The sequence below is a fragment of the Leucoraja erinacea genome, chromosome 8 (genome assembly GCF_028641065.1).
Source record: "Leucoraja erinacea ecotype New England chromosome 8, Leri_hhj_1, whole genome shotgun sequence".
NCBI classification, from domain to species: Eukaryota; Metazoa; Chordata; class Chondrichthyes; order Rajiformes; family Rajidae; genus Leucoraja; species Leucoraja erinaceus.
This window is the reverse complement of record NC_073384.1, coordinates 39,998,109-40,024,764: the sequence shown is the minus strand read 5'-3', so window position 1 is coordinate 40,024,764 and position 26,656 is coordinate 39,998,109. Positions and strand designations below refer to the sequence as shown.

Genomic DNA, 26,656 nt, shown 5'->3' with positions numbered 1-26,656 from the left:
CGAGATTAAACACGGCATTCATGGCTGATGAAACTGGTTCTGAATCTACAATAAGGTACACAACACTTTGTAACTACAGAGTAATCAATAACCTTAAACCTAAAAAATAGTTGTCACATTGATCAGATGGCCATTTTTATTTTCTCTTGTACTTGCATAATAGACATGCAATGGAATAACTTTCTTTCCTTTGAAAGAATCTTTTATGCAAAGGTTCGGACTGTTGCTGTATTGCATAAGAGCATCACCAAAATAAAAGAGCTAAAGAACCAGAAACAAACATCTTAGGTTTTTATGTGAATGTCCTGCACTTCTTCTGAGACGCATGGGCAGTCAAACAGAAGCATGTACATCAAAAGATCTCGTTACAGTGTAACACGGTCATGCACACAACCTCTTGCATAGCTCAACCCACATATAGTAAGGCACTATTTCCTCATCACAGCCCACTGTCCGTCAGTAAATTGGATGCCATGGACATCAAGAAGTACACAATAGCATTCCAGATGAAGAAATACATAAATGTTTAGGATGAGAGCAATTTATCATCTGTCACTTATGTGCTCACAAGATGAAGGAAATGTCTGAAAACGTATCGGCGCACAGTTTTAAATCAATATTCCCCCCCCCCCCCCCCCCCTCTACATCAATTTGAAAGCAGATGTGCTGTCAGCAGACTCAGTGCGTTCCAGCGTTGTTGTTCCGGATGCACACTGAGCAGGTTATACACAAAGAAAGGCTTGAAAGCATTCAAAGAGGGAAATCTCCAGGTCCAATGACCAATCTGCAATGTCCCAAAGCCAGCTTAGTCCTCATTCAGTTCAGCTGGTCTTCATACTGCTTGCGGAAGCAATCTCCTGCGGGGAAGAACTCCCAGCAACGTTCCTGATACATTTTCCATACGTAGGATTCCTGGTGGACAAAGGTAAAACGTTGAATGTAGAAACTGCAGACGCTGGTTTGTACCAAAGCTAGACACTGGAGTGCTGGAGTAACTCAGCGGGTCAGGCAGCATCTCCAGAGAAAAGGATAGGTGGCGTTTCGGGGTGCAAGCCTTCATCGGACGGATAGTAGTAGGAAGAGTGGGGAAAGAAAACTAGAAGCAAGAAAAAGTCAGGACAAATCAGGGCTGGCAACAGATAACCAAGCAAGGAGGTTCCCTGGTCGGCAGATTATTTGGTAGAGATGGGTGTGAGCATAAGAGGATACACCGTTGTCAACTACAATCAGTCTGAAGAAGGGGTCTGACCCAAAACATCACCCATCCTTTTTCACCAGAGATGCTGCCTGACCCACTGAGTTATTCCAGCACTTTGCGTCTTTCTAAAGTTAAAATGTTATTTAGCTAACTTTAGTTTAATCATGTTAGGTTAATTTAGTGATACAGCGTGGAAACAGGACCTTCGGCCCATCAAGCCCACACCGACCAGCAATCGCCCGTACACACCAGGGACAATTTACAGAAGCCACTTAACCTACAAACCTGCACGAATACGAGAGGAAACTAGAGCACCCGAAGAAAACCCACGTGGTCACAGAGAGAGCATACAATCTCCATACAGAGAGCACCCGAAGTCAGGATCCAACCTGGGTCTCTGGCGCTGAAAGGCAGCAACTCTATGAGCTGCACCATCGTGAGTTCCACTGTATCAAATGTCTTTGAACCATACATCCAGCTATTTGTATTCCATGATTAGAAAGTGATGTATCTTACCTGTCCTGTGTGCTCTGTTTCATCTTTATTAATAAGGTACATCAAGAAAAATCTGTTGGAAAAAAGACACCAATTGTCAGCATCTAAATAAGTATTATGCATACGGATCCACTACACCACTTATTTTCAAATATCACATCAATCATGGCAATGCATTGTTGCAATGTAGGTTTTTTGAAGAGCATTATTGATTTCTATCCATTTCCCTTCTGAAAACTACAATCCACTTTTGCATCCACTGTCTATGCACTCAAGGCAATTTACAGAGGCCAATTAACCTTTCTTGATTAGTACGGGTGTCAGAGTTTATGGGGAGAAGGCAGGAGAATGGGGTGAGGAGGGAGAGATAGATCAGCCATGATTGAATGGTGGAGTGGACTTGATGGGCCGAATGGCCTAATTCTACTTTCACATGATTGTATGAGGAATGTGGGGAATCCACTGTGGAGGATGATTATGTTAACTATTATGCAGTTGCTTTTTTTAGTATGGCTGTCTGGTAATACGAATATCACTGTAACTTAATTGGTACATGTGACAATAAAAGACCTTTGAAACCTTTGAAACTTTTGAACCTGCGAACCCGTTCATCTTTGGGATGTAGGAAGTAATCGGAGCACCAGGAGGAAACCCATGTGTCACAGGGAAAATGTGTAACCTCCACACAGACTGCTCCTGTGATCAGGATTGAACCTGGTTCTCCAGCACTGTGAGGCAGCAGCTCTACCAGCTGCCTTTAGATCTTAGCCACCAGCTCAGATTTGCAGGTTTGGAAGATAATGGCTGAGGCCCCAACAATTTTCCCTCGTACATCGCTCAGGTGAAGTCAGAAGCAACCAATCTTTCCTGAAGAAGCGTCTAGACCCGAAACGTCATCTATCCATGTTCTCCAGAGATGCTGCCTGACACAGTTGCTCCAACACTTTGTGTGTATTAACTAGCATCTGCAAGTTCTTTGTTTTTGCATGTTCACTTCACCCCATAAACAAAAAATTCTGAAGCTACGCAGTCCTCAGCCCCACACACACTTAAATATATACAGACTCTGCATTAGATGGCATGAATCACTTGTCTAATAGCTATGACATATATGTGTGTGTGTGTGTGTGTGTGTGTGTGTGTGTGTGTGTGTGTGTGTGTGTGTGTGTGTGTGTGTGTGTGTGTGTGTGTGTGTGTGTGTGTGTGTGTGTGTGTTCGTATTTTAGTTTAGTTTAGTTTAAAGATGCAGTGCGAAAACAGGCCCTTTGAGCCCCCAAGTCCGCACCGATCCCCACACACTAACACTATCCTACACACACACACTAGGGACAATTTACATTTTTACCAAGCCAATTGGCCTACAAACCTCTACGTCTTTGGATCACTCAATCACTCAAACTATTAAGCTGCAAGTTTAACAGTACAGCAACTTTCTTAGCAAGACATTTGCCTCCATCTGCTGGCACAGAGGGAATTGACAATGCTCTATGATGCAATGGATTCTGTCCTTAAAAGGATGTTTAATGGAACTGTGCATTAGGAAGGGATTGCTTTTCCTGGCAGTTTGCAGTCTTCCCATATAAATGCACCACTGATGAGGCAGCTTATTGTCTTTTCTTCTTTTCAGCCGCTCCGTTGATTAAAGACCGCAGGTCACTCACAGGCCTCGCCTCTGGGCAGATTGAGTGGCAGGCAATGGAAGTACTTACAGGTAATTTGCCAAATTGTGCTCCTGCAGTGTGTGAGTCTCAAAGCCGTGGGGCACCATGTCGAAGTAGTCATTGCCAATTCCACAGATGAAACACTTGGTCTGGAAGAACAGAAAAGGGAAACAGCAATGACCGGTAAAATGCTGATCAATCTTATCTGATGATTCTAATCAGTCAGCAGGAGAGATGAAGTCTAAAGGTGGGATGCATGGCAGATGCAGTTTAATGCGGATAAATGTGAGGTTATCCACTTTGGTAGCAAAAACAGGAAGGCAGATTACTAAGTAAATGGCGTCAAGTTGGGAAAAGGGGAAGTACAACAGGATCTGGAGGTCCTTGTACATCAGTCTGTGAAAGTAAGCATACAGGTACAGCAGGCAGTGAAGAAAGTGAATGGCATGTTGGCCTTTATAACAAGAGGAATCGAATATAGGAACAAAGAGGTCCTTGTGAGACCACGCCTGGAGTATTGTGTGCTGTTTTGGTCCCCTAATTTGAGGAAGAACATTCTTGCTATTGAGGGAGTGCAGCGTAGGTTTACAAGGTTAATTCCCGGGATGGCGGGACTGCCATATGCTGAGAGAATGGAGCAGCTGGGCTTGTACACTCTGGAGTTTAGAAGGATGAGAGGGAATCTCATTGAAACATATAAGATTGTTAAGGGCTTGGACATGCTAGAGGCAGGAAACATGTTCCCGATGTTGTGGGAGTCCAGAACCAGGGGCCACAGTTTAAGTATAAGGAGTAAGCCATTTAGAACGGAGACGAGGAAACACTTTTTCTCACAGAGAGTGGTGAGTCTGTGGAATTCTCTGCCTCAGAGGGCAGTGGAGGCAGATTTTCTGGATGCTTTCAAGAGAGAGAGCTAGATAGGGCTCTTAAAAATAGCGGAGTCAGGGGATATGGGGAGAAGGCAGGAACGGGGTACTGATTGGGGATGATCAGCCATGATCACATTGAATGGCGGTGCTGGCTCGAAGGGCAAAATGGCCTACTCCTGCACCTATTGTCTATTGTCTGTTGAGCCATACAGTGTGGAAACAGGCCCATCTGCCCAATTTGTCCACTGACCAACATGCCCTATCTACACTAATCCCACCTTTAGACTTCAGAAATACGTGGAATCAGGCCCTTCGGCCCATCTTGCCCACATATCCCATCTGAACCAGTCCCATTTTTATACTTCAGAGATGCAGCGTGGTAACAGGCCCTTGTCCAACCGTCCACACAGACCAGCGATCACACCATAAAACAGCACTATCCTACACAGTAGGGCCAATTAACAGAAGCTAATTAACCTACAAACCTGTACATCTTTGGAGTGTGGAAACTGGAGAACCTGGAGAAATTCCATGCCCGTTTCCACATTGTATCTCTACGCAATAACGGGGAGAATGTACAAACTCCATACAGACAGCACCCATAGTCAGGATCAAACCCAGGTCTCTGGTGCTGTTAGCCAGCAACTGTACCACTGCATCACTGTGCCGCCCTCACACCTGCCTGTTGTTGGCCCATATTCCTCTAAATCTGTCCTATCCACGTACCTGTCTAAATGTTTTTGTTGTGAAAGTACCTGTCTCAACTACCTCCGGCAGCAGCTCGTTCCATATTCCTACCACCCTTTGTGTAAAAAATGTTGCCCCATAGGTTCCTATTAAATCTTTCCCCCCCTCATCTTAAACGTATGTCCTCTGATTCTCGATTCCTCTACTTTTCCATCACATGTCCTAACTCATTATGCTCCAATTCGGTTTTCATTCCTGAATCATCTCTGATTGGTCACATAAACGGTGGGAAAGTTATGAAAAGGAATTTGAGATGTTTTGCATAACTGAAATTAAATTGAACACAAAATTATTTGTCCAACAATTTAAACCTGGCCGATGTAATTCCCACACAAAACATAACTAGGAAATTGCAAACAGCTTTCTTATGTGGACATTCATGTCGACAGAGAAGCAACAAATAAAGCTCCTTGCCTGAAATACCCTTTGGCAGCCAACAAAAGCCCACATCCAGTTGTGCTGGCTGTCCAAAGCTCTAAATGTTTCCGAATGTCAAAAATAAAATGTTCCACTTTTGCTTCCCTCAGCTGAGCAAACCATTGCAGTTAATATAAGGGCTGATCAGGTTAGACGTTGTGCATTAACCATCAGTTCCCTGGTAAATGGTGGGGAATCTCAGCGAGATGGAGCTCTGCTCCAGACTCTGTGAGACAGTCAAGTGACAGGGACCATTGATCAGAGTGCCAACATCTGTGAGTAATGTCAGGACTTCTGCATTTCACAGTACATGTGCCAAAGCCCCAGAGATGCAATGGACTTTCCTGCAAGTTCTGTGCCAATCATTCTTCCTTCGGCCTCTGTCACTAATCAAGCCTTTATTGATGTAGAAACAAGGAACTGCAGGCACATGTAGACACAAATTGCTGAAGTAACCCAACAGGTCAAGCAGCATCTCTGGCGAACATGAACTGGTGACGTTTCAGGTTGGGTCTGAAAAAGTCACCTATCCATGTTCTCCGGGGATGCTGCCCGACCCACTGAGTTGCTCGTACACTAAGAGTCTTCTTTTTTGTCACCCTTCACAAAAGAGGCCTTGCAACATTGCTCTGACATTTTTTAGTGTCTGACCTTGAAATTGCAGTGAGAGAATGCAAAGATAAGAAGCACTCAACCAAAAGTTGGCTCCAGAGATAAGGGCACATATTCTGTGGTCTTCTCAGGTACCTTAATGCAGACATCGCTATTCCAAGTGTTGAAACTCTTACCTCCATGTCTTCCTTAACTTGCTCCTGCTGGTCCCTCAGTTCACCAAAGGCATCGATAATTAGACCTGAGTTAAAAACAAGAACAAGATCACTTTGATGGATTTTGTGGTGGTCTCTGAAATGAGCAGTGCAGTGGATTGCAAACATGTTTCATGTTGAGGCATTGGACAAAGTTATTGCTAAGATAGATACAAAGTGCTGAAGTAACTCAGCAAGTCAGGCAGAATCTCAATTACAATTTAAAGAAAGAACAGCACAGTGGCGCAGCAGTAGAGTCGCTGACTTACAGTGCCAGAGACCCGGGTTCGATCCTGACTATGGGTGCAGTTTGTAAAGTGTTTGTACGTTCTCCCTCTGACCGCATGAGTTTTCTCCAGGGGCTCCGGTTTCCTCCCACACTCCAAAGACATATACTGTAGGTGTGTAGGTTAATTGGCTTTGGTAAAATTGTAAAATATCCCCAGTGTGTTATCTGAATAACATGGGTTGGTGACGTTTCCAGTCAGGACCCTTCTTCAGACCTTCTTCATCACCTGTCCATTTTCTCCAGAGATGCTGCTTGACCCGCTGAGTTACTCCAGCAATTTGTGTCTATCTTTGGTATAAACCAGTATCTCCATGATATTGCTACTTTTGTGAAAACAATGGATATGCCCATTACTATTTCTGCAAATAAATCCAGGCATAGTTATTGCCATTTTTTTTTTGTTATTATTGTTCTCCACGCAAGTAACGTGTATTAATTGATAAATAAAGTTTGAAGAGCTAAATTTGACTTATTTTTGTACTGGTCCACCACCAATTTTCCAGCAACTGGTCGTCCTTTAATCTTCTTGTAATCCGTACAAAATTACGAGTGCACTTAAACATCCCCCCTCCCCCCCCTCCTGGAAGTTCCCCCAGTAATGTGATGCCTAGGCTGGGTGAGGAGACCGATCCCTACCTCATTGGGTCTCCAAAGCCTATCAGCAGATCGAATTTGTCCCCTACAGCCAGGGCTACGAAACTCCGACCAGGCAGATCCCTCCCCAAAGCTGACTTCCGAGGCCGACTGCAGGTCGGTATCGCGGCCTCGTTCAGGTACCATTGGACTCCTCTTGGAAGCCATGACCTCTGTTAGTCTGGCAAAATGGATAATCCGGAAAGGCTCAGGAACCAAGGGTGCTGGAAAATCAGTGGTGGATCTGTAATATGATTATGAGCACCTCTAATCAGTCATAAATAGTTCTGACAGAGAATTTCATACCTTGAATGATGGCCAGCAGGATGACAATTACAAAGAAAAAGAAGGTGATGTCAAAAATGATTCGATATATTTCATATTCATCCCCGGCTGGGTCTTCAATCTCATCGCCAATGCCTCCACCAGCACGGACGCCCACATACATGTGGAACATGTAACACTGTAATAAAATCACAGCTCAGTCACCACAACTTCAGATAAGACATATGAGCAGATATGGGTGGCATACAGCAACACAATGGCGTAGTGATAAGAGTTGCTGCCTTACAGGGCCAGAGACCCGGGTTCGATCATGACTATGGGTGCTGTCCGTATACAGTTTGTATGTTCTCCCTGTGACTGCGTGGGTTTTCTCTGGTTTCCTCCCACATTCCAAAGACGTGCAGGTTTGTAGATGAATTGGTTTCTGTAAATTGATCCTAGGGTGCAAGATATAAGTAGTTCACAGGTGGTGCGGACTTAGCGAGGAGAAAGGCGTGTTTTCGCGCTGTATCTCTAAAGTCTAAATTTGCATTGGAGGCAGGTCAGAGAAGGTCAATTGAGAATGTTCTTCAGATGAAGGAGTTGGCTGATGAGAAGTTGAGCAAGTTCAGCCTATACCCTTTGGGGTTGAGAAGTTTGAAACTTTGGAGTCTGTGGTGGTTGCCAATGTAGAAGGGACGGCTTATCTCCTCAAAGGAGATGTGCATACAAGGTGGCATCAGTAGGAGAGAATATTGTGCTACACCCATACCCTGTATTTGCCTTTTTTAGATAGGCACAGACACAAAATAAAACAGCTCGTAGATCAGTGGTGAGTCTATCTAACAAGTCAGTTTATTGAAGGCTTTAACAATGCACACCAGAAACACTCTGAGAGAACCCAAAATGTTTCAAAGATTCACAGTACCTCAAGTATTTTATATTTTCAAGGCACATTGGTTACTTGCACATTTGAAGTAGGTCATCATTGACCAATGTCTCTGTAACCTTTCATCTTTGTCTTTCCGCAGAGTTATCTTTAACCCAACGCTTTGTGTTAACTCAAAAATCTGCTTCACATAGATACCATAGATGGCAATATCTCTGTAAGGAGAATTGGTGGGGTCTACATATCAAAGAAGGCTGCTCGTTAATCTCTGAGAGACTTGCCTGCCAAACACAGTGACAAAGAGCAACTGTAATCTCAGGTTTGCAACAGATAAGAACTTAAACAGAACTGCGAGCAACTATTTCCCCTCAATCGATAAGGAAACCAGCTGTTAAGAAGAGTGACACAAAAAGCTGGAGTAACTCAGCGGGACAGGCAGCATCTCTGGAGAGAAGGAATGGGTGATGTTTCGGGTCGAGACCCTTCTTCAGAAGAATGTACTGGTTTGATTACTTTTAGCTATTTACAACCCTCAATGTTTACTTATCGATGCTAGCTCTGCCGTGGAAGTTAAATCCACATCCATGTATTGTCCTCCTAACATCCTGTGCCGACCATTGTTCCTATCGTGTTTCCCCAGCATTTGAGCTCCCATATAATGTCCAACATTTCCGACAACAGCATTGGTTCTGATTTGGTGAGTATGAAGACAGGTTCTGACCTGAAACGTCACCTATCCATGTTCTCCAGGGATACTGCCTGACCCGCTGAGTCACTCCAGCATTTTGCATCTATCTTTGGTATAAACCAGCAGCTGCCATTTTTGTTTCTACATACTAGCTGGTAAACCAGCATCGGCAGTTCTTTGTTTCGGCATAGATTCAAAATTGAGGGTTTCCATTTAATTGAGAAGTAGAAGGAACGTTTTCTCTCAGTGGGCTATGGATCTGTGAAATTCTACAGCCCAGAGAGAGCAGCAATGGTTGACTCATGGAAGCCAGAATGGTCAGATTTCTGGACTCAGGAAGTCAAGTGAAACAAGAAATGGTAAGGTAAATGGGTTGAGGCCCAGATCAGATCAGCCACAATCATATTGAATGGCAGAACAGCAGGTACGAGGCTACTGGTTTTCCTGAACCTTGTGTTCTTTTGTATGTTTAAGAGTCAGACTAGACAAGTGAATTAAATCGCAAATAGTATGCCACTTACCGTCAACATATCATCGCACTTCATATCTGGAGTGTCTCCATCCTCACTTTTGTTGTAGAATTTACGGAAGAAATTAAAAGCAACCACGGTGTACAGATAGACCACGACGGCTAATAAGCCCACAGTTAAAACCAGCTGTGCGGGAGCAAGGAGCAAATGCATGTCAGATTTTCATTAAATAGTTAATGGTCAAAAGTTATGAAAAATTGTAACATGTATTAGCAGAGAACACAGAACTCTGTCTTTCATTCAACAGGCCTTTCATGTTGAATGATTCTATATTTGATGTTAATTCATCTGACTCACTGTTCAATTTATAACTTATGTTAAATTAGGACAAGCAGATCTCAGTGCTTTACCTTTTAAATCTGAAGAACTGCCTACTAAATGGGAAATACTCACTCCTAGAGTCATACAGCATGGAAACAGGCCCTTCAACATTCCCACTCCAACCAAACTTCCCCATTTACACGAGTTCCATTTGCCTGCATTTGGCCAGTACCCCTCTAAGCCTTTCCTATCCATGTATCTGTCCAAATGCCTTGAAAATGTTGTTATAGTATAAGCCTCAACTACCTCCTCTGACAGTTCATTCCATGAAAAAATTGCCCTTTAGGTTCCTATTAAATCTTTCCACTTATACCTTAAACCTATGTATGTCCTCAGCTTCTCGATTCCCCTACTCTGGTTAAAAGACTGTGCATTTAATCCTTTGATGATCTTATCCACCTCTATAAGATCACCCCTCATTCCCCTGCACTACAAGAAATAAAATCCTAGCCTGCCCAACCTCTCCCTGTAGCTCAGGCCCTCAAGTCCTGGCAACATCCTCGTCAAGCTCCTGTTTACCCTTTTCACTCATGATATTAACGTTTCTTTGCATTCTTCTACTAACCTGCTCTCAGGATTTTAAATGTAGAAACACACACGTCCAAGTTTTAGTACCTGTTTGCCATTGTGCGTCACTGATGAAAGGATAGTCCGCAATGTTTTAAATCCCATCGCGATATCCAGCAGGTGGGCAGCAAAGAAGAAGTTGTTATAATGTCCTAGAATTGACATAGTCATGTACCAGGCAAGGTATAAGAACGACTGCAAACAAAGAGAAGCAGGAATTACATACAGACAACAGCCAGAACTTTGGTGGAGACACAAGGAACTGCAGATGCTGGCTTACAATAAAATAGACAGAAAAGTGACCCTCCTTTCTCCCCCTCTTCCCCGTGCCCCACCTGTTTGTGCATCCATTTCTCTCTCTCGCTCTCCTTTCCTCCTATCCATTTCCACCTATATTCCTTCCTCACATTTTGTGCCTTATTTCTTAGCCACAGTCATAGAGATAAACAGTGTGGAAACAGGCCCTTTGACCCAACTTACCCACGTTGACTAACATGCATCATCTATACTAATCCCACCTGCCCGCTCTTGGCCCATATCTCTCTAAACCTACCCTAGGAGGATGCTAGGAGGCTGCAAGGTGACTTGGATAGGTTGGGTGAGTGGGCAAATGCATGGCAGATGCAGTATAATGTGGATAAATGTGAGGTTATCCACTTTGGTGGCAAAAACAGGAAAGTAGACTATTATTTGAATGGTGGCCGATTAGGAAAAGGGGAGATTCAACGAGACCTGGGTGTCATGGTACACCAGTCATTAAAAGTAGGCATGCAGGTGCAGCAGGCCGTGAAGAAAGCGAATGGTATGTTAGCATTCATAGCAAAAGGATTTGAGTATAGGAGCAGGGAGGTTCAACTGCAGTTGTACAGGGTCTTGGTGAGACCACACCTGGAGTATTGCGTACAGTTTTGGTCTCCTAATCTGAGGAAAGACATTCTTGCCATAGAGGGAGTACAGAGAAGGTTCGCCAGACTGATTCTTGGGATGTCGGGACTTTCATATGAAGAAAGACTGGATAGACTCGGCATGTACTCGCTAGAATTTAGAAGATTGAGGGGGGGATCTTATAGAAACGTACAAAATTCTTAAGGGGTTGGACAGGCTAGATGCAGGAAGATTGTTCCCGATGTTGGGGAAGTCCAGAACAAGGGGTCACAGTTTAAGGATAAGTGGGAAGTCTTTTAGGACCGAGATGAAAATAAAATTCACACAGAGAGTGGTGAATCTGTGGAACTCTCTGCCACAGAAGGTAGTTGAGGCCAGTTCATTGGCTATATTTAAGAGCGAGTTAGATGTGACCCTTGGGGCTAAGGGGATCAGGGGGTATGGAGAGAAGGCAGGTACAGGATACTGAGTTGGATGATCAGCCATGATCATATTGAATGGCGGTGCAGGCTCGAAGGGCCGAATGGCCTACTCCTGCACCTATTTTCTATGTTTCTATCCATGCACCTGTCTAAATGTCTCTTAAATATTATGTTCGTACCTGCTTCAACGACCACCTCCAGCAGATTGTCTCATATATTCACCACCCTTTGTGTAAATAACTTACCCCTCAAGTTCCTATTAAATGTTTCCCCCCCCCACCCCCCACACCTTAAGCTTATGTCCTCTGGTTCTTGATTCTCCTCTTCTAGGCAAAAAACTCTGCGTATTTACGCAATCTATTCCTCTCATTTTGTACAGCTATATAAGATCACCTTTATAAATCTGTTATCTCACACCTTTTGTCTTTTCATCTTTGGCCAATCATTTGCCAATCAAACCCCCTCTGGCTCTGTAAAGCAGCAACTGTATCGTTATGCCACAGTGCTGCCCAGTAATGGAACTGGTTTTGCTGATGTCCAATTTTAAATTATGGTGGTATATTTAAAGGTATCACGTTAGAAATCCAGGCCACAAAGCTCTTGAATAATATTTTCTAATTGCACTGAAATTTGTAGAAAGAGTTTCTTAATTCTGGACAATTTATGAAAAGCACCAATTTTCAGGAAAGGTACAAAGCCTCATTTACCAGTGGGGCTCCCAAGCAGGTGAACGGGATTTACAAATGAGGAAACTAAAAGAGTTAGTATGTAGGAACAAGGAACTGCAGATGCTGGCTAACACAAAAGGATACAAAGTGCAGGAGTAACTCATGGAATCATGCACCATCTCTGGAGAACATGGATAGGTGACGTTTCAAGTCGGGCCCTTCGGCCCACAATATTTGTGGCAAACATGATGCCACGTTAAATTGATCTCATCTGTCTGTACATGATCCACATCCTTCTATTCCCTGCATTTCCATGTGCCTATCCAAAAGCTTCTTATACGCCACTATCATATCTGCCCACCACCACCTCTGGCAGTGCGGTCCAGGTACTCTGTGTAAAAAAACTTGCCCGCACATCTCCATTAAGCTTTCCCCCTCTCACCTTATAGCTATACCCTCCAGTGTTGGACATTTCCACCCTGGGAAAAAGGTTCTGACTGTCCACCCTATCTATGCCAATTAAAAAAACAATAATGCTTGGTGTTCTGAGACCTAATTATGTCAAAGAGTTGCAAACTTAATTGTCATTGATTGAACCATTCAATATTCACAATGTGTTTCACATTTTCTATTGCATTATGTAAATTCAATATTAAATGAGGAGCACATTCATTAAAAGAACATTATGAGCGATATGGAAATGAAAGCAGAAAAATGTTGGCCATCATGATGCTATTTCTGGGCACGGAGCATTGCATTCAAGGTAATCTCTGTGAGATGAAATAAAACTGAAGTTAGTAAGCTGTCTAGGTCAAATTTATAACAATTTCAGTATTGTGTTATGATTACATTCCAAGACAGATAGTCATAGTGGGGAAACAGGCACTTCGGCCAAACTTGCCCACACCAATTAACATGCCCCATCTACACTGGTCCCACCTGCCTGCATTTGGCCCATATCCCTCTAAACGTGTCCTATCCATGTACCTGTCTGAATTTTTCTTAAATGTTATGATAGTACCTGCCTCAATTCTCGTTGCATATAACTATTCCTCTCACGATTTTGTACACCTCTATAACATCACTTGTCATCCTTCTTCACTCCAAAGAATGGAGACCTAGCCTGCTCAACCTCTCCCTATAGTTCAGACCCTCGAATCCAGGCAACATCATAGTGCCCAAAGCATAATACTCTAAATGTGACCTCACTAACGTATTATATAACTGCAACATGCCCTCCTAACTTCTATACACAGTACTCTGACTGAAGAAGTCCAATGTACCGACAGCCTTTTTGAACACCCTATCTACCTGTGATGCCACTTTCAAGGAAAAAGGTAAGGTCAAAGACTAAAGAATACAATCACTGGCATGGAAGTTTGTTAAATCGAACTAAATTTCAATTCCCGGTAAAATGAGAAAAAATATATATGGTGCTCATAAAGTTGGTGATGTGACTGAGAGGGTTGATGATGGAAATCATGTTGGTTCTAGATTTGACAAAGGTAGCTTCTGGTTCCCCTCTTTTCTTCCACCTCTGTCATTATGATAGATGCAAGAATTCAGACATGTTCTCAACAGCCGATACATTGGTTTGGATTATTATTATTGCCACATGCATCAGTTTAGTTTTAGTTTAAAGATGCCGTGTGGAAACAGGGTCCACCGAGTCAGCGTTAACTAATGAGCACGTACAGTAGTTCTGTCCTACACACGAGGAGCCATTTACAGAAGCCATTTAACTTAAGAACTTGCACATCTTTGGAATTACAGTAAGAAGCCGAGACACCTGGAGAAAACCCACGCGGTCACAGGGAGAATGTGCAAACTCCATGCAGACAGCACCCATAATCAGGATTGAACCTGGGTCTCTGGTGCTGTGATGCAGCAATTCTATCGCTGCGCCACTGTGTCGCCCTAATACAGTAAATACCTTTATTATGCGAGTTGTCTAAGCAAATCTTATCAAGCGTGAGCACAACAAAAGAGAAAGTGATCAAAGTGCATGAGATAGTGTTTCCTGGTTACATAGAAACATAGGAAATAGGTGCAGGAGTAGGCCATTCGGCCATTCGAGCCTGCACCGCCATTCAATATGATCATGGCTGATCATCCAACTCAGTATCCCATCCCTGCCTTCTCTCCATACCCCCTGATCCCATTTAGCCACAAGGGCCACATCTAACTCCCTCTAAAATATAGTCAATGAACTGGCCTCAACTACCTTCTGTGGCAGAGAATTCCACAGATTCACCACTCTCTGTGTAAAAAATGATTTTCGCATCTCGGTCCTAAAAGACTTCCCTCTTATCCTTAAACTGTGACCGCAAGTTCTGGACTTCCCCAACATCGGGAATAATCTTCCTGCATCTAGCCTGTCCAACCCCTTAAGAATTTTGTAAATTTCTATAAGATCCCCCCCTCAATCTTCTAAATTCTAGCGAGTACAAGCCGAGTCTATCCAGTCTTTCTTCATATGAAAGTCCTGACATCCCAGGAATCAGTCTGGCGAACCTTCTCTGTACTCCCTCTATGGCAAGAATGTCTTTCCTCAGATTAGGAGACCAAAACTGTATGCAATACTCCAGGTGTGGTCTCACCAAGACCCTGTACAACTGCAGTAGAACCTCCCTGCTCCTATACCCAAATTCCTGGTTCATTGCATCCCAGCACAATCCTCATCCATGTATATCACTTACATTGTCCGTAAACACGACACCCAGCTTCCAGATCTGATACTTGACATCAATAGAGTTAAGTCTGCAGGAAACAAAACCAATCAACTGATTAGGTTTAACAACTGAATGACATGGGAAGATAAATATTTTGCAGGAAATATTTGCCAGGAACAGAGAGCGAAATAACCTTATGAAGGTTAAAGCATTTGTTGATCGAGGGGATTAAAAGTGAGCTGCCATACATTAAACCATGTGAACGTCTCCCAGTGATCCACTCCAATATCAGTCCAATAGAGTCATGGAGAGTCATATAGCATAGAAACAGGCCTTCGACCCAACTTGCCCACACCAACCAACATGCCCCATCGTCACGTCCCACCTGCCTGCATTTGGCCAATAACCCTCTCAACCTAAGAAAGACACAAAATGCTGGACTCGGTCTGATGACGGGTCACAACCCGAAACGTCACTTATTTCTTATCTCCAGAAATGCTGCCTGACCTGCTGTGACTCCAGCATTTCGTGTCTATCTTCGGTGTAAACCTGCATCTGCAGTTCCTTCTTACACAGCCCCTCTAAACCTACCCTTTCCTTCCAGACACCTGCCACCCTTTGTGAAGAAACAGTTACCCCTCAGGTTCCTATCAAATCTTTCTCACCTCACCTTAAACCCATGTCCACTGGTTCACGATTTCCCTACTATGGGCAAGAGGCTGTGCGTTTACCCAATCTATTCCTCTTCTAATTTTGTACGCCTCTATAAGATCACCCCTCATGCTTCTGCACTCCAAAGAATAGAGTCCTAGCCTGCTCAACCTCCCCCTATAATCTCTCCCAAAAATGTCACCCATCACTGTCCTCCTGAAATGCTGCCTGACCAGGTGAGTTACTTCAACAGTCTGGGTCTTTTTTTGTAAACCAGCATCTGCAGTTCCTTGTATTATTTTGATTATGTTGCCTGCTTTCCAGAGGCTGCATGAAGTGTAGACTGAGTTGAGGGGCAGGAGACAGGTTTGCGTGTTGGACGGGCTGTATTCAAAACTCTCTGCGATCTCTTATGCTCTTGGGAAGAGCAGTTGCCAAACCAAGTTAAGAAGCATCCAAAAATGATGCTTTCTGTGCTGCATCTGAAGAAAATAGTTATTGGATATCAAATTTCCTTAGTTTCGATTCAGGAGATGCATTGATATGTTTTTTTGACCTTTATGTGTTTGGACCAAGACCATTTTTCTGTGCAATAATGTTCCATGTTCTAGGACAAATTGTTGGTGGTATTTATGCCTAGGAATTTGAAGCTTTGACCATCTCCAACTTTGACATAATTGACACAGACGGACATGTACATGTTGACCTTGTCGATGGTGCTAAAGCCAGGCCGCTCACTGCATGCTGGTCCCAGAAATGGATCTGCAATCATTCATTACCATCGCTCCATTATTAAAGTTCTAATCCAACAATAGCATTTCTTACTCTAATTATGCTGTTTTTAATCTCCTCTTAGATCTCTCACTTTAATCAGACTAACACCAACTAGAGAGCGGTCCTGAGCTACCATCTAACTAATTGGAGACCTTCAGACTATTTTTAATCAGACTTCACTGGACTTTGGCTTGCACTAAATGTTCCCTTTATCTTACATCTGTACACTGTGGACGGCTTGATTGTAATCATATATAGTCTTTTCGCTGACTGAACAGCTCGCAATGATAAAGCTTTTCACTGTACCTCAGTACAATATCGTACCTCACTATAAGAAGCCACATTGCCACTTTTCATTTCACTGCACATCTCGTACATGTGTATGTGACGAATAAACTTGACTTGACTATACATGATTATAATCGAGCTGTCCACGGCACACAGTTACAGGATAAAGGGTATAACGTTTAGTGCAATGTAAAGTCCAGTAAAGAATAATTAAACAGAGACACAAAATGCCAGAGTAAGTCAGTGAGTCAGGCAGCATTTCTGCAGAAAAAGGATAGGTGACATTTTGGGTCGGGGTTGATGAAGGGTCCTGACCCGAAACGTCACCTATCCTTTTTCTGCAAAGATGCTGCCTGACTCGCTGACTTACTCCAGCACTTTGTGTCTATTTTTGGTACAAACCAGCATTTACAGTTCTTTGTTTCTCCATAAGGAATAATTAAAGATAGTGTGAAGGTCTTCAATGAGGTCGATTGTAGGTCAGGACCATTCTCTAGAGGACGGTTCAATTGTCTGATCCGTTCTCTACATTATCCACGACATTGAAATAAAAAACTGCATCAAAGTGTGGGAAGATTGATGCAGATTTGACTCTTTACTGCATTTATCTCAAAACATTTTAGAACCATGTGAACATAGAATGTTTCACAAGGAAAACGTGACATGGTTGTAAAATGTTTTGAGATAAATGCAGTAAAGAGCCAATACTGCGTCAATCTTCACACACTTTGATGCAGTTTTGTTCTCTAACATAAGCTCTTCGGTCAAAGCTTGTTGCTCAAAGAGATGTCTTCTCTTGCTTTGAACACATATGCACTGATCAATTCTTCTCATGGGCAATTAGGGACAGACAATTGACAGGTTGGCTAAGTCTGCAAAGCCCACATCCCTTGAATGTATTAAAAAAACACCCAGGTAGACTGCAGTTGCTAATCTAGCATTTTTAATCAGTTAAATCTAAAAATTGGGCTGTAGGAAATTAGAGAATCAAGTCAAATTCAAACGTTTTAAAGTATCAGCCAAAAAATAGTTAAAAGAAATATGCAGAGATAACTTCAGGTTTTAGCATTGAGCTGAATAAATCATAAATATAAAATAACCTTTCATACGAATATTAAAGGAGAGAATCTCTTTGACAATTTAATTGGATTTCACCAGAGGCAGCCAGGGTCCCAATGAAAAGATTTTTTTTTCAAATGTTGCCTGTGAAAGTATATATTGGGCCTCAGGATTTTACTTTACCTTACTTTTTGAGATACAGCACGGAAATTGGTCCACTGAGTCTGAGAAAACCAGTGATCACCCCATGCACTTTCACTATCCTACACACTAGGGATAATTTCCAATTTCACTTAAACCTACAAACCCACGCGGTCACAGAGAGAGCATGCAAACTCTGTATGGACAGCATCCTCAGTTAGGATTGAACCGGATCTCTGATGCTGAAAGGTAGCAACTTTACTGCCACCTTTGCCAAGAGGAAGTTGCTTTATATCACAGGTATGAGAGGGCAGAAGACTTTCAAGATCCATCTTGTGGAGCATGGTAGGGAGCAAATAAACAAATTCTCCTTTAGAAGTCAACCATTTCACAGGGTCTCATAAAGAACAGGAGCAGACAGGTCCATCTTTTGTACATTTGTCAATTTTCCTTTCAAAGTGGATAATGATATATTTCCACAATATACTCCCTGACCTCTCATTAAGCTATCTATATTCAAACTGCTATGCTGAAAGAATTCCATGGATGCAATCAAACCAAGGCTGCATCTCTGTGGGTGGCTCATTTGTGTGAATGGAACAAGCAAGAATCCAGAGGCAATAATCATAGAGTTATATAGTGTGGAAATAGGTCCTTTGGCTCAACTTGCCCACACTGACCAACATGTCCCATCTACGCTAGTCCCACCTGCTTGTGTTTGGTCCATAACCCTCTAAACCTTTCTTATCATGTACATGTCCAAATATTTTTTAAACATTGCGATCATACCCTGTCTCAACTACTCCTCTGGCAGCCCATTCCATACACCAACCACCCTTTTGACATTAGACAATAGGTGCAGGAGTAGGCCATTTGGCCCCTCGATCCAGCACCGCTATTCAATGTGATCAAGGCTGATCATCCGCAATCAGTACCCCGTTCCTGCCTTCTCCCCATATCCCTTGATATCCCCATATCTTTAAGAGCTCTGTCTAGCTCTCTCTTGAAAGCATCCAGAGAACAACCTCCACCGTCCTCTGAGGCAGAGAATTTGTGGTAGTAAATTCGAGATACTTCACAGAGCTTAAGGATTACCCCGTCAGCATTTCCAAATTGGATTGTGGTCAATTTTGACTCCACTGTGACTGCTAAACCTTGCTGTGCTACAGTTTTGGATAAATCAAGATCTCCAGCTGGTTAGCAATAGGGAACAAGCAAGGACATAACACCATCATTCCAGCCAGCCAGCCTCAATGTAGATGCCAAACAGGTAATGCAAGCTATTAATACTTGGAATGTCATTCACAGTAAGAACTTAAGCAAGTCGTGAAACAGTCAACATCCAAGAGATAGATTGTCATCGAATCATATAGGCCCATCAGCCCAACTTGTCCTCACCGACCAAGATGTCCCATCTACATTAGTCCCATCTGCCTGGGTTTGGCAGTCTCAATGATTCTTAAACATTGCAATAGCACCTGCCTCAACTACCTTCTCCGGCAACTCGTTCCATACACCCACCCCCCTTTGTGTAAAAAAGATACCCCTCACGGTCCTATTAAATCTTTCCCCCTCACCTTAAACCAATGTCCTCTGGTTCTTGATTCCCCTACTCTGGCAAGAAATTCTCTGCATTTACGCAATCAATCCCTCTAACGATTTTGTACACTTCTATAAGCACCCCTCATCCTCCCATGCTCTAAGGAATAGATAGCATGTACATCTTTGCTGGGAGATTGTCCACTGAAAAGCTAACCCACCTTGAAATAGATACTTTCCAGTCATATGAGTATTTGAATTACGAGTTTAAAAGGACCGGCCTTTCATCCTTCCATAAATGCACAGAAAGATGATAGAAGGATATGAAGGCCCCAGGAACTGCAGATGCTGACAATTTGAGCAACTCAAAGTGATGGATGAACTCAATGGGCCAGGCAGCATTTCTGAAGGACATGGATCTTACGATTTGGATTGACCCTTATTCAGGCTGATTATTTTGAGAGGGGAAAAGCTGGAAGAGGTGGGGGATCCAGAAGGCCCCAAAGGGTAGTAGGTGTATGGAACGGGCTGCCAGAGGAGGTAGTTGAGACAGGTACAATCATAATGTTACTCCAGCACTGTCACTTTTTATAGGTGATGATTACTGTCGGCATGACTAGGCAACTGTAACATACACTCAATCTTTGCCACTGAACAACAAAGGATCCAGATCACATTTCCAATGTCAATTAAATCATCCAGAAACCTGTGAAGATTCTCATTTATAATAGACAGCAGGAGTATATCGTGTTTGATTACGTTGTACTAAAGGGAAGTTTTGCTTTTGAATAACTTGTTGAAACAAATCATCAAGCTCGTGAACTCCAGATAGGATTTTATAAACATTTTAAATAAATAAATTACAGTATGCACACCCGCGTGTGAACTTCCACCTCCCAGTTTTAGTTTAGTTTAGTTTAAAGATACAACACAGAAACAGGCCCTTCGGCCCACCAAGGACATACCAACCCAGTGATCTCCGCACACAAGCACTACCCTACACACTAGGGACAGTGCATAATTTATTTTTAACCAAAGCCTATTAACTGACAAACCAGTATGTCTTTGGAGTGTGAGAGGAAACCAGAGCACCTGGGGGAAACCCACACGACCATGGGGAGAATGTGCAAGCTCCATACAGACAGCACCCATAGTCAGGATGGAACTCGAGTCATTGGCGCTGTTAGGTTGCAACTCTGTTGCTGCGCCACTGTGATGCCCCCACTGCAAGAAAATAGATTACTTGAGACAAAGCAATACGTTCTTATACTTGAAGATTGACATAAAAAACCTCGAGTAACTCAGCTGGTCAGGCAGCATCTCTGGAGAAAAGGAACAGGTGACCTTTCTGAGGATCAGGGGAAAGGGAAACGAGACATATAATGAATGAATGAATAAGTTTATTGGCCAAGTATGTACGCATACAAGGAATTTGCCTTGGTGCTCCGCTCACAAGTGACATCACAACATACAGTGAACCATTAAGAATAAAACATTAAGAATAAAACGTTATAGTTTAAACAGTGATATGGAGACTTATAGAGATATAGTGTTACACTGGAATGGTTTCATAGCATTTGTTAACACTACTCACACTGCACAGAAGGAGTTTTCTTTCTTGGGCTTTTTCTTTTCTTGCGCATCACTGAAATCCAAAGCAGCTTTGTCCATGCCCAACAATTCACTAATCCTGTCCCGACCGTAGAATTCTCCATACTTGTCCATAACCTGCAGGGATGCATGGTAAGATGTGACCAAAATATTTTACTGCCATATTAAGATATGTGTCTGGACCTATGATGAGAGTAACAGCAGATAAAACACGAGTAAAGGGTGTTTTATTGACAAATGTCCTGAAACAGAACAATGACATTTAGTTTAGTTTATTTAGTTTTAACATACAGCGCAGTAGCAGTCCATTCGGCCCACTGAGTTCATGCCAACCAGTGATCACCCCCTACACTAGCACTATCCAACACACACAAGGGACAATTTACAATTTTACCAAGCCACTTTAGCATACAAACCTGTACGTGTTTGGAGCGGGTTTGCAGGTTAATTAGCTTTGGTAAAAAATGGTGAATTGTCCCTAGTGTGTAGCATAGTGCTAGCGAAGGGGATCACTGGTCGGCGCTGACTCGGTGGGCCGAAGGGCATGTTTCCGCACTGTATGTCTAAACTAAACTAAACTAATAATCAGTCAAAGTGTTTTCCTACAGGGAGCACAGAATGAAAAACATCACAGAATGTGTAGGTCGGAAGACAGTAGCTACCTTTCTCTTCACAAACTTGTCCCAGTAGTTATATGGGAAAGATCTGAAAAAAGGAGTGCAGTATTAGTACCATTGATCACGTCTCTTAACACACTCATACCATAAAAGTAACAAACATGCTGAATTTCCTGACTAAGGGGGACCCGTTGGGTCCCTGTCACACGGGAGGCCTGGTCCCCCAATGCAACCCTTTCCCCAACGCAACATTCAACCACTCACACATAGCCCCCAACTGCGCAGGCGCGGCTCATTTCTCCTCTTCCCCCAGCACTCCCTCCCCTTCCTTCTCACCCTCCCGCTTCTTTCCCCTCTCCTCCACCCCCTCCCCAATCCCTCAATTCTCTCTCCCTCTCCTTTCCCCTACCCTCAGTTACTCCCTTCGTCCCTAAATCCATAAAAAGCAGCATCTGTAGTTCCTTCTTCCACAGGTCATTCATTGTTAGCTGTGGTTTAGATCCTGTTGATTTGATGATTGGACCAAATTGCATCGTGTGTGTGTGTGTGTGAGTTTCTCAAGCCCCACGCAAACTGCTCGGCCATTCCTTCCCTCCCTCCCTCTGCCCACTCCGGCTCAGCCGGCGCTCAGTCCCCATCCTGTCCGCCCTCCCGCTGCTGCCGCTCAGCCCGTCCCCTCCCTGCCCACCCGCCTACCTACTTGCTGCCGCCGCCAGGCCGGGGGGGGGGGGGGGGGATGGAGTCGGTGTTTGTCACAGTGGGCAACACGAGTTTTGATGAGCTGGTGGAGAAGATCTCCTCTGAGACGGCCGTGAGGGTGAGTTACCGCGATGGCGGCAGCTAAGGCGACGGACCCGGGAGGACGGGTAGACGGGACCGCCCTTGCCGCAGAGGGCGGGCGGGGGAGAGGGGTGAGTGATGAGGGAGAGAGAGAGATGGGACCAGGGCCTCCACTGAACCCCACCCGCGGCCGCCGCTTGTGTTGGGAAGACGATAAACAAGTTACCGTGAGGAGGGCAGAGAGGAGTTTGTGATTGAGGCGGGACACGTTTTTTAAGATTTTTAAACCTCGATAACTTTTACAACACCACCGATCGGAACGAAACCTGTTGCCCTCGCAGGAGAACGGCGAGTAATATGGCAGAAAATCGTAGGGCTATCGCGTACCGTTTTAGCGCGAATAGAAACAATGCGCAAACTGGCAGAGCACATGATCAGAATTTTAATTATGTACAGATTGATTTGGTTTAACAGAGAGAAAACTTCAGCAGTAGCTGAATATATGCATATGTTCCACAGTATCAGTGTGGTAACATATTGTTAAATGAGCCAGAGCTAAACTGTGTTGTAACTGTTCTTTGTTTGACGGCACTGGGCCTGTACTCGCTGAAGTTCAGAAGGATGGTGGGGGACCTCATTGAAACTTGCTGAATAATGACCTATAACATGGTGCCCAAAACTGAAAACTATACTCTAAATGTGGCCTCACCAACATCTTATATAACTGCAACATGACCTCCCAACCTCTATTCTCTGTAAGTATGCAGATAATAAAAGCACCATTGAATTGAACCATTGTACTTACTGAGTGTTTATGACCAGCCTATCCCACTGTCCCTTGATGTCATCCTCTGAAGGTTGCTCTGTGATGTATAATCCATCAAACTCCAACTTCCTGGCCACCTCCTTCTCGCGTTTGAAAATAACCAGGGGGACCTACATGAACCAAACAATTGGACAAGCTCAGATAGACACAACGTGTTGGAGTAACTCAGCGGCTCAAGCAGCATCGCTGATGAAAAAGAATAGGTGATATTTCAGGTCAGGACCCTGAAGAAAGTAGGGGTGGGGAGGGGGAAAACCCGGATGACCTCAGTCAGGGAAGTTCCCCGCTAGACCAATTGTTAGCTAGGGAAGGTGTGATCCCAAGAGAAAAACATTTTGTGAACTGTAGAACTGGTTGAACATTGCGGGTCGAGTAAAGGGAGGCGGGGGGGGGGGGAGAAGGGAAGGGAGAGTCATCTGAGTTACACAGCAGCCCAATTTCAAAGATCATAATTCTATAATTCCATGAACCCCACCTTATCATTTGACTCCAGACTGGTTTTTAATCACATGCAAGAAAGACATTTATCCTCAAGGAATTTATATAACTTTGATGCTCCACAGCAAAAATAACATGAATTTGGGCAACTGTGCAATAGTTGATATGTAACAGCCATGCATCAGCCATGTTTGAATAATGGAGTAGACTTGATGGGCTATAAGGCCTAATTCTGCTCCCAAAACTTATGAACAGCAATGTTTTCTAGATTGGGTATTATTTTCCTAACTTCTGAAGTTCAACATTAACTTAGCACACAACCAATACAATTATGCAACTTAATCGTGATTAACATTGATCCTGATATGCTTCATTTCTTTGATATACTTTTGCTCATTGATGTGATACCAAAAACTTAGTTAAACAGCATTGTACTCCAGTTTGAGGTAAATGCATTAATTCAGACCCTGATAAGTTGACAACAAATCAAAGACAGGAACGTTCCATTATTCTTATTCCAATTATTTTCTACCCCAATTTTTCAGACTGGTTTGATAGATATGTACAATCTAGTTTTTAGTTTAGAGATACAGTGTGGAAACTGGCCCTTCGGCCCACCACATCCATGCTGACCATCGATTACCTGTACACTAGTTCTACGCTATGCCGGTTTCACATCCTACACACTAGATAGAATTTACAGAATCCAATTACCCAACAAAGCCACAGGGAAATTGGACAAACTGCATACGAGGCCGCAACTCTACTGTAGTATCACTGTGCCACCCGGTAGGCGGCGCGGCTCTGGCCAGCAGCGGCCTCTGCAGTCTGTCCGCATTTTTATTATTTTCTGTCTGTGTTTTAAATGTAGTTTTTTGTTATTTTTGTTGGGGTGTGTGTGTGGGGGGGTGGGGGGTGGGGGTGGGAGGGGGGGGGGGGAACTTTTTGAATCTCTCCCTGCACTGGAGACCCGACCTTTTTCTCGTCGGGTTTCCGTTGTCGTTGAGGCCGCAACGAGGAGCGGCCTCCAACAGGAAGAAGCCGGGGACTCTGGTGCTACTCACCGTCGCCGTCGCGGGGCTGGCCGAGTCCGGAGCGGTTGGAGCGGTGGAGGAGCGCTGCTGCTGCTGCTGCTGCTGCTACCGATGCCGCTGCTGAGTCGGAGGCTGCAACTGTGGGTCTGGCGGACGGCGGCGCCGGGAGCCCGCGGATCCCTGGAGGGAGACCGCTTTTCGGGGCTCCTGCAACGGCGAATTCTCCCGCCCGTGTTGCGGGGTTGAAGAGCTCCTGGAGCTGGGCCTCACTACACCGCCCCGCGCGGCTGGAATGGCCGCGGGACTTTGCGAGCACACACCGGGGGCTCCAACACCAAGACCTGGTGTGCGACCTCGCACCACCCGGCGTGGCTTCAATGGCCGCGGGACAATCGCCATCGCCAGCCGGGGGCTTTGACTTTGACTCTGACATCGGGGGGGGGAGAGTGCAGTGGAGAGATAAGTTTTTTTTGGCCTTCCATCACAGCTATGTGATGGATGTTTATGTAAAATGTAATTATGTTGTGTCTGGGGTCTATTTGTGTGTAATGTATGGCTGCAGAAACGGCATTTCGTTTGGACCTCTAGGGGTCCAAATGACAATTAAATTGACTCTTGAATTGACTCTTGATTGACTCTTGACTCCAGCACTTTATGTCTTTTTTTTTGTCAACTGCAGTTCCTTGATTCTCCATCACAGAGAATATTTATTTCGTAAAGTGCATGCAATGACCAGAAGTGTCCGTAACCTTACTTTTAAACAGTAGTAGCCAATGATGCAGAAGAAGGAGATGATAGTGTGTAGGATGGCCAGAATCCTCAGTGTTGGCTCCATATAGCCACTGCTTTCTTGTAGAACATAATGCACTGTGACCCTACGCCCACTTCCCATTCCGCTCCATCGAGAGCCTCTGCCGTCTTGACTGTAAACACCAAGTCTTTTTTCCTTCTCTTCTAACGTTGGGGACGTGGAAACCTGTTGCACAGTGATTCAATGATTCAGTGATGCTTTATTGTCACATGTACCCGAGTACAGTAAAATGCTTTGTTTTGCATACAACCCGGTAAAATCCTGTAGCAAACCTCACCTCTCCAGTACACAAATGTCGCCACGTTTTGGTGCTGACAAAGTTACAACGTTCTGGGGATTTTTGCTTACCAACAATGATCGAAATTCCCAACACAATTCCATACTCATCATACACAAGCATTTCAGGTTTACAGAAATCTCTCTCAGTGGCTGTTTGGTTGGAGAGCAATGTATTACGAATAACATTGAACCCTTTGTGAATGACAGAATCATAGAAAGTTTATCTAGAAATTATGTATTGAAAGTACATCGCAAAAGCCAAGTGTCTTTCAAGTTTGACTTTTGTTATTGTATTTTGAGCCCCCAATCTATAGGTGAGAAAATGGTGGGTAAATGTTGTCCTCCAGTGACCTTTTGATCTCGAGTCAGTTCCATGCTTTCATTGCATCTCAGAAGTGAATGATTTTGTCCATACGCTCTACTATTATGGACCTCCAGATAACGGATTTTGGTTATAGCGGACCGAGGCGTCCATTCGTGGTGGCGGTTGGCAGGTGGCGCGCAGAACAACAGCAAGGCAACTGTGGTGAGAGAGCGAGCAGTATAGAACTCCTGAAGAGTTCAGAAGGATGAGAGGTGATCTCATTGAAACTTACCGAATAGTGAAAGGCCTGGATAGAGTGAATGTGAGGAGGATGTTTCGACTCGTGGGAGAGTCAAGGACCAGAGGCCATTGCCTCAGAATAGAAGGAAGTATATTTAGAAAGGAGATGAGAAGGAATTTCTTTAGTCAGAGGGTGGTGAACCTGTGGAATTCATTACCACAGACGGCTGTGGAGGCCATGTC

At 43.9% G+C, this 26,656-nt stretch overlaps 1 protein-coding gene across 1 annotated transcript in view; it reads right to left on the bottom strand.

The window, feature by feature from the left end:
• Positions 1–633: 633 nt before the first annotated feature.
• ryr2a (ryanodine receptor 2a (cardiac)) overlaps positions 634–26,656 on the bottom strand; it is a 426,354-nt gene continuing 400,331 nt past the window's right edge. Inside the window, exons 92-103 of the mRNA XM_055640013.1 lie at positions 25,534–25,755; positions 23,287–23,417; positions 21,747–21,789; positions 21,068–21,201; positions 15,049–15,109; positions 10,423–10,569; positions 9,478–9,612; positions 7,422–7,578; positions 6,176–6,240; positions 3,403–3,503; positions 1,715–1,766; positions 634–912 (exon numbers count right to left, since the gene is read on the bottom strand). Of these exons, the coding sequence (XP_055495988.1) occupies positions 817–912; positions 1,715–1,766; positions 3,403–3,503; positions 6,176–6,240; positions 7,422–7,578; positions 9,478–9,612; positions 10,423–10,569; positions 15,049–15,109; positions 21,068–21,201; positions 21,747–21,789; positions 23,287–23,417; positions 25,534–25,755 (1,344 nt within the window). The 3' untranslated portion in view covers positions 634–816. The remainder of the gene's footprint in view (positions 913–1,714; positions 1,767–3,402; positions 3,504–6,175; positions 6,241–7,421; positions 7,579–9,477; positions 9,613–10,422; positions 10,570–15,048; positions 15,110–21,067; positions 21,202–21,746; positions 21,790–23,286; positions 23,418–25,533; positions 25,756–26,656) is intronic.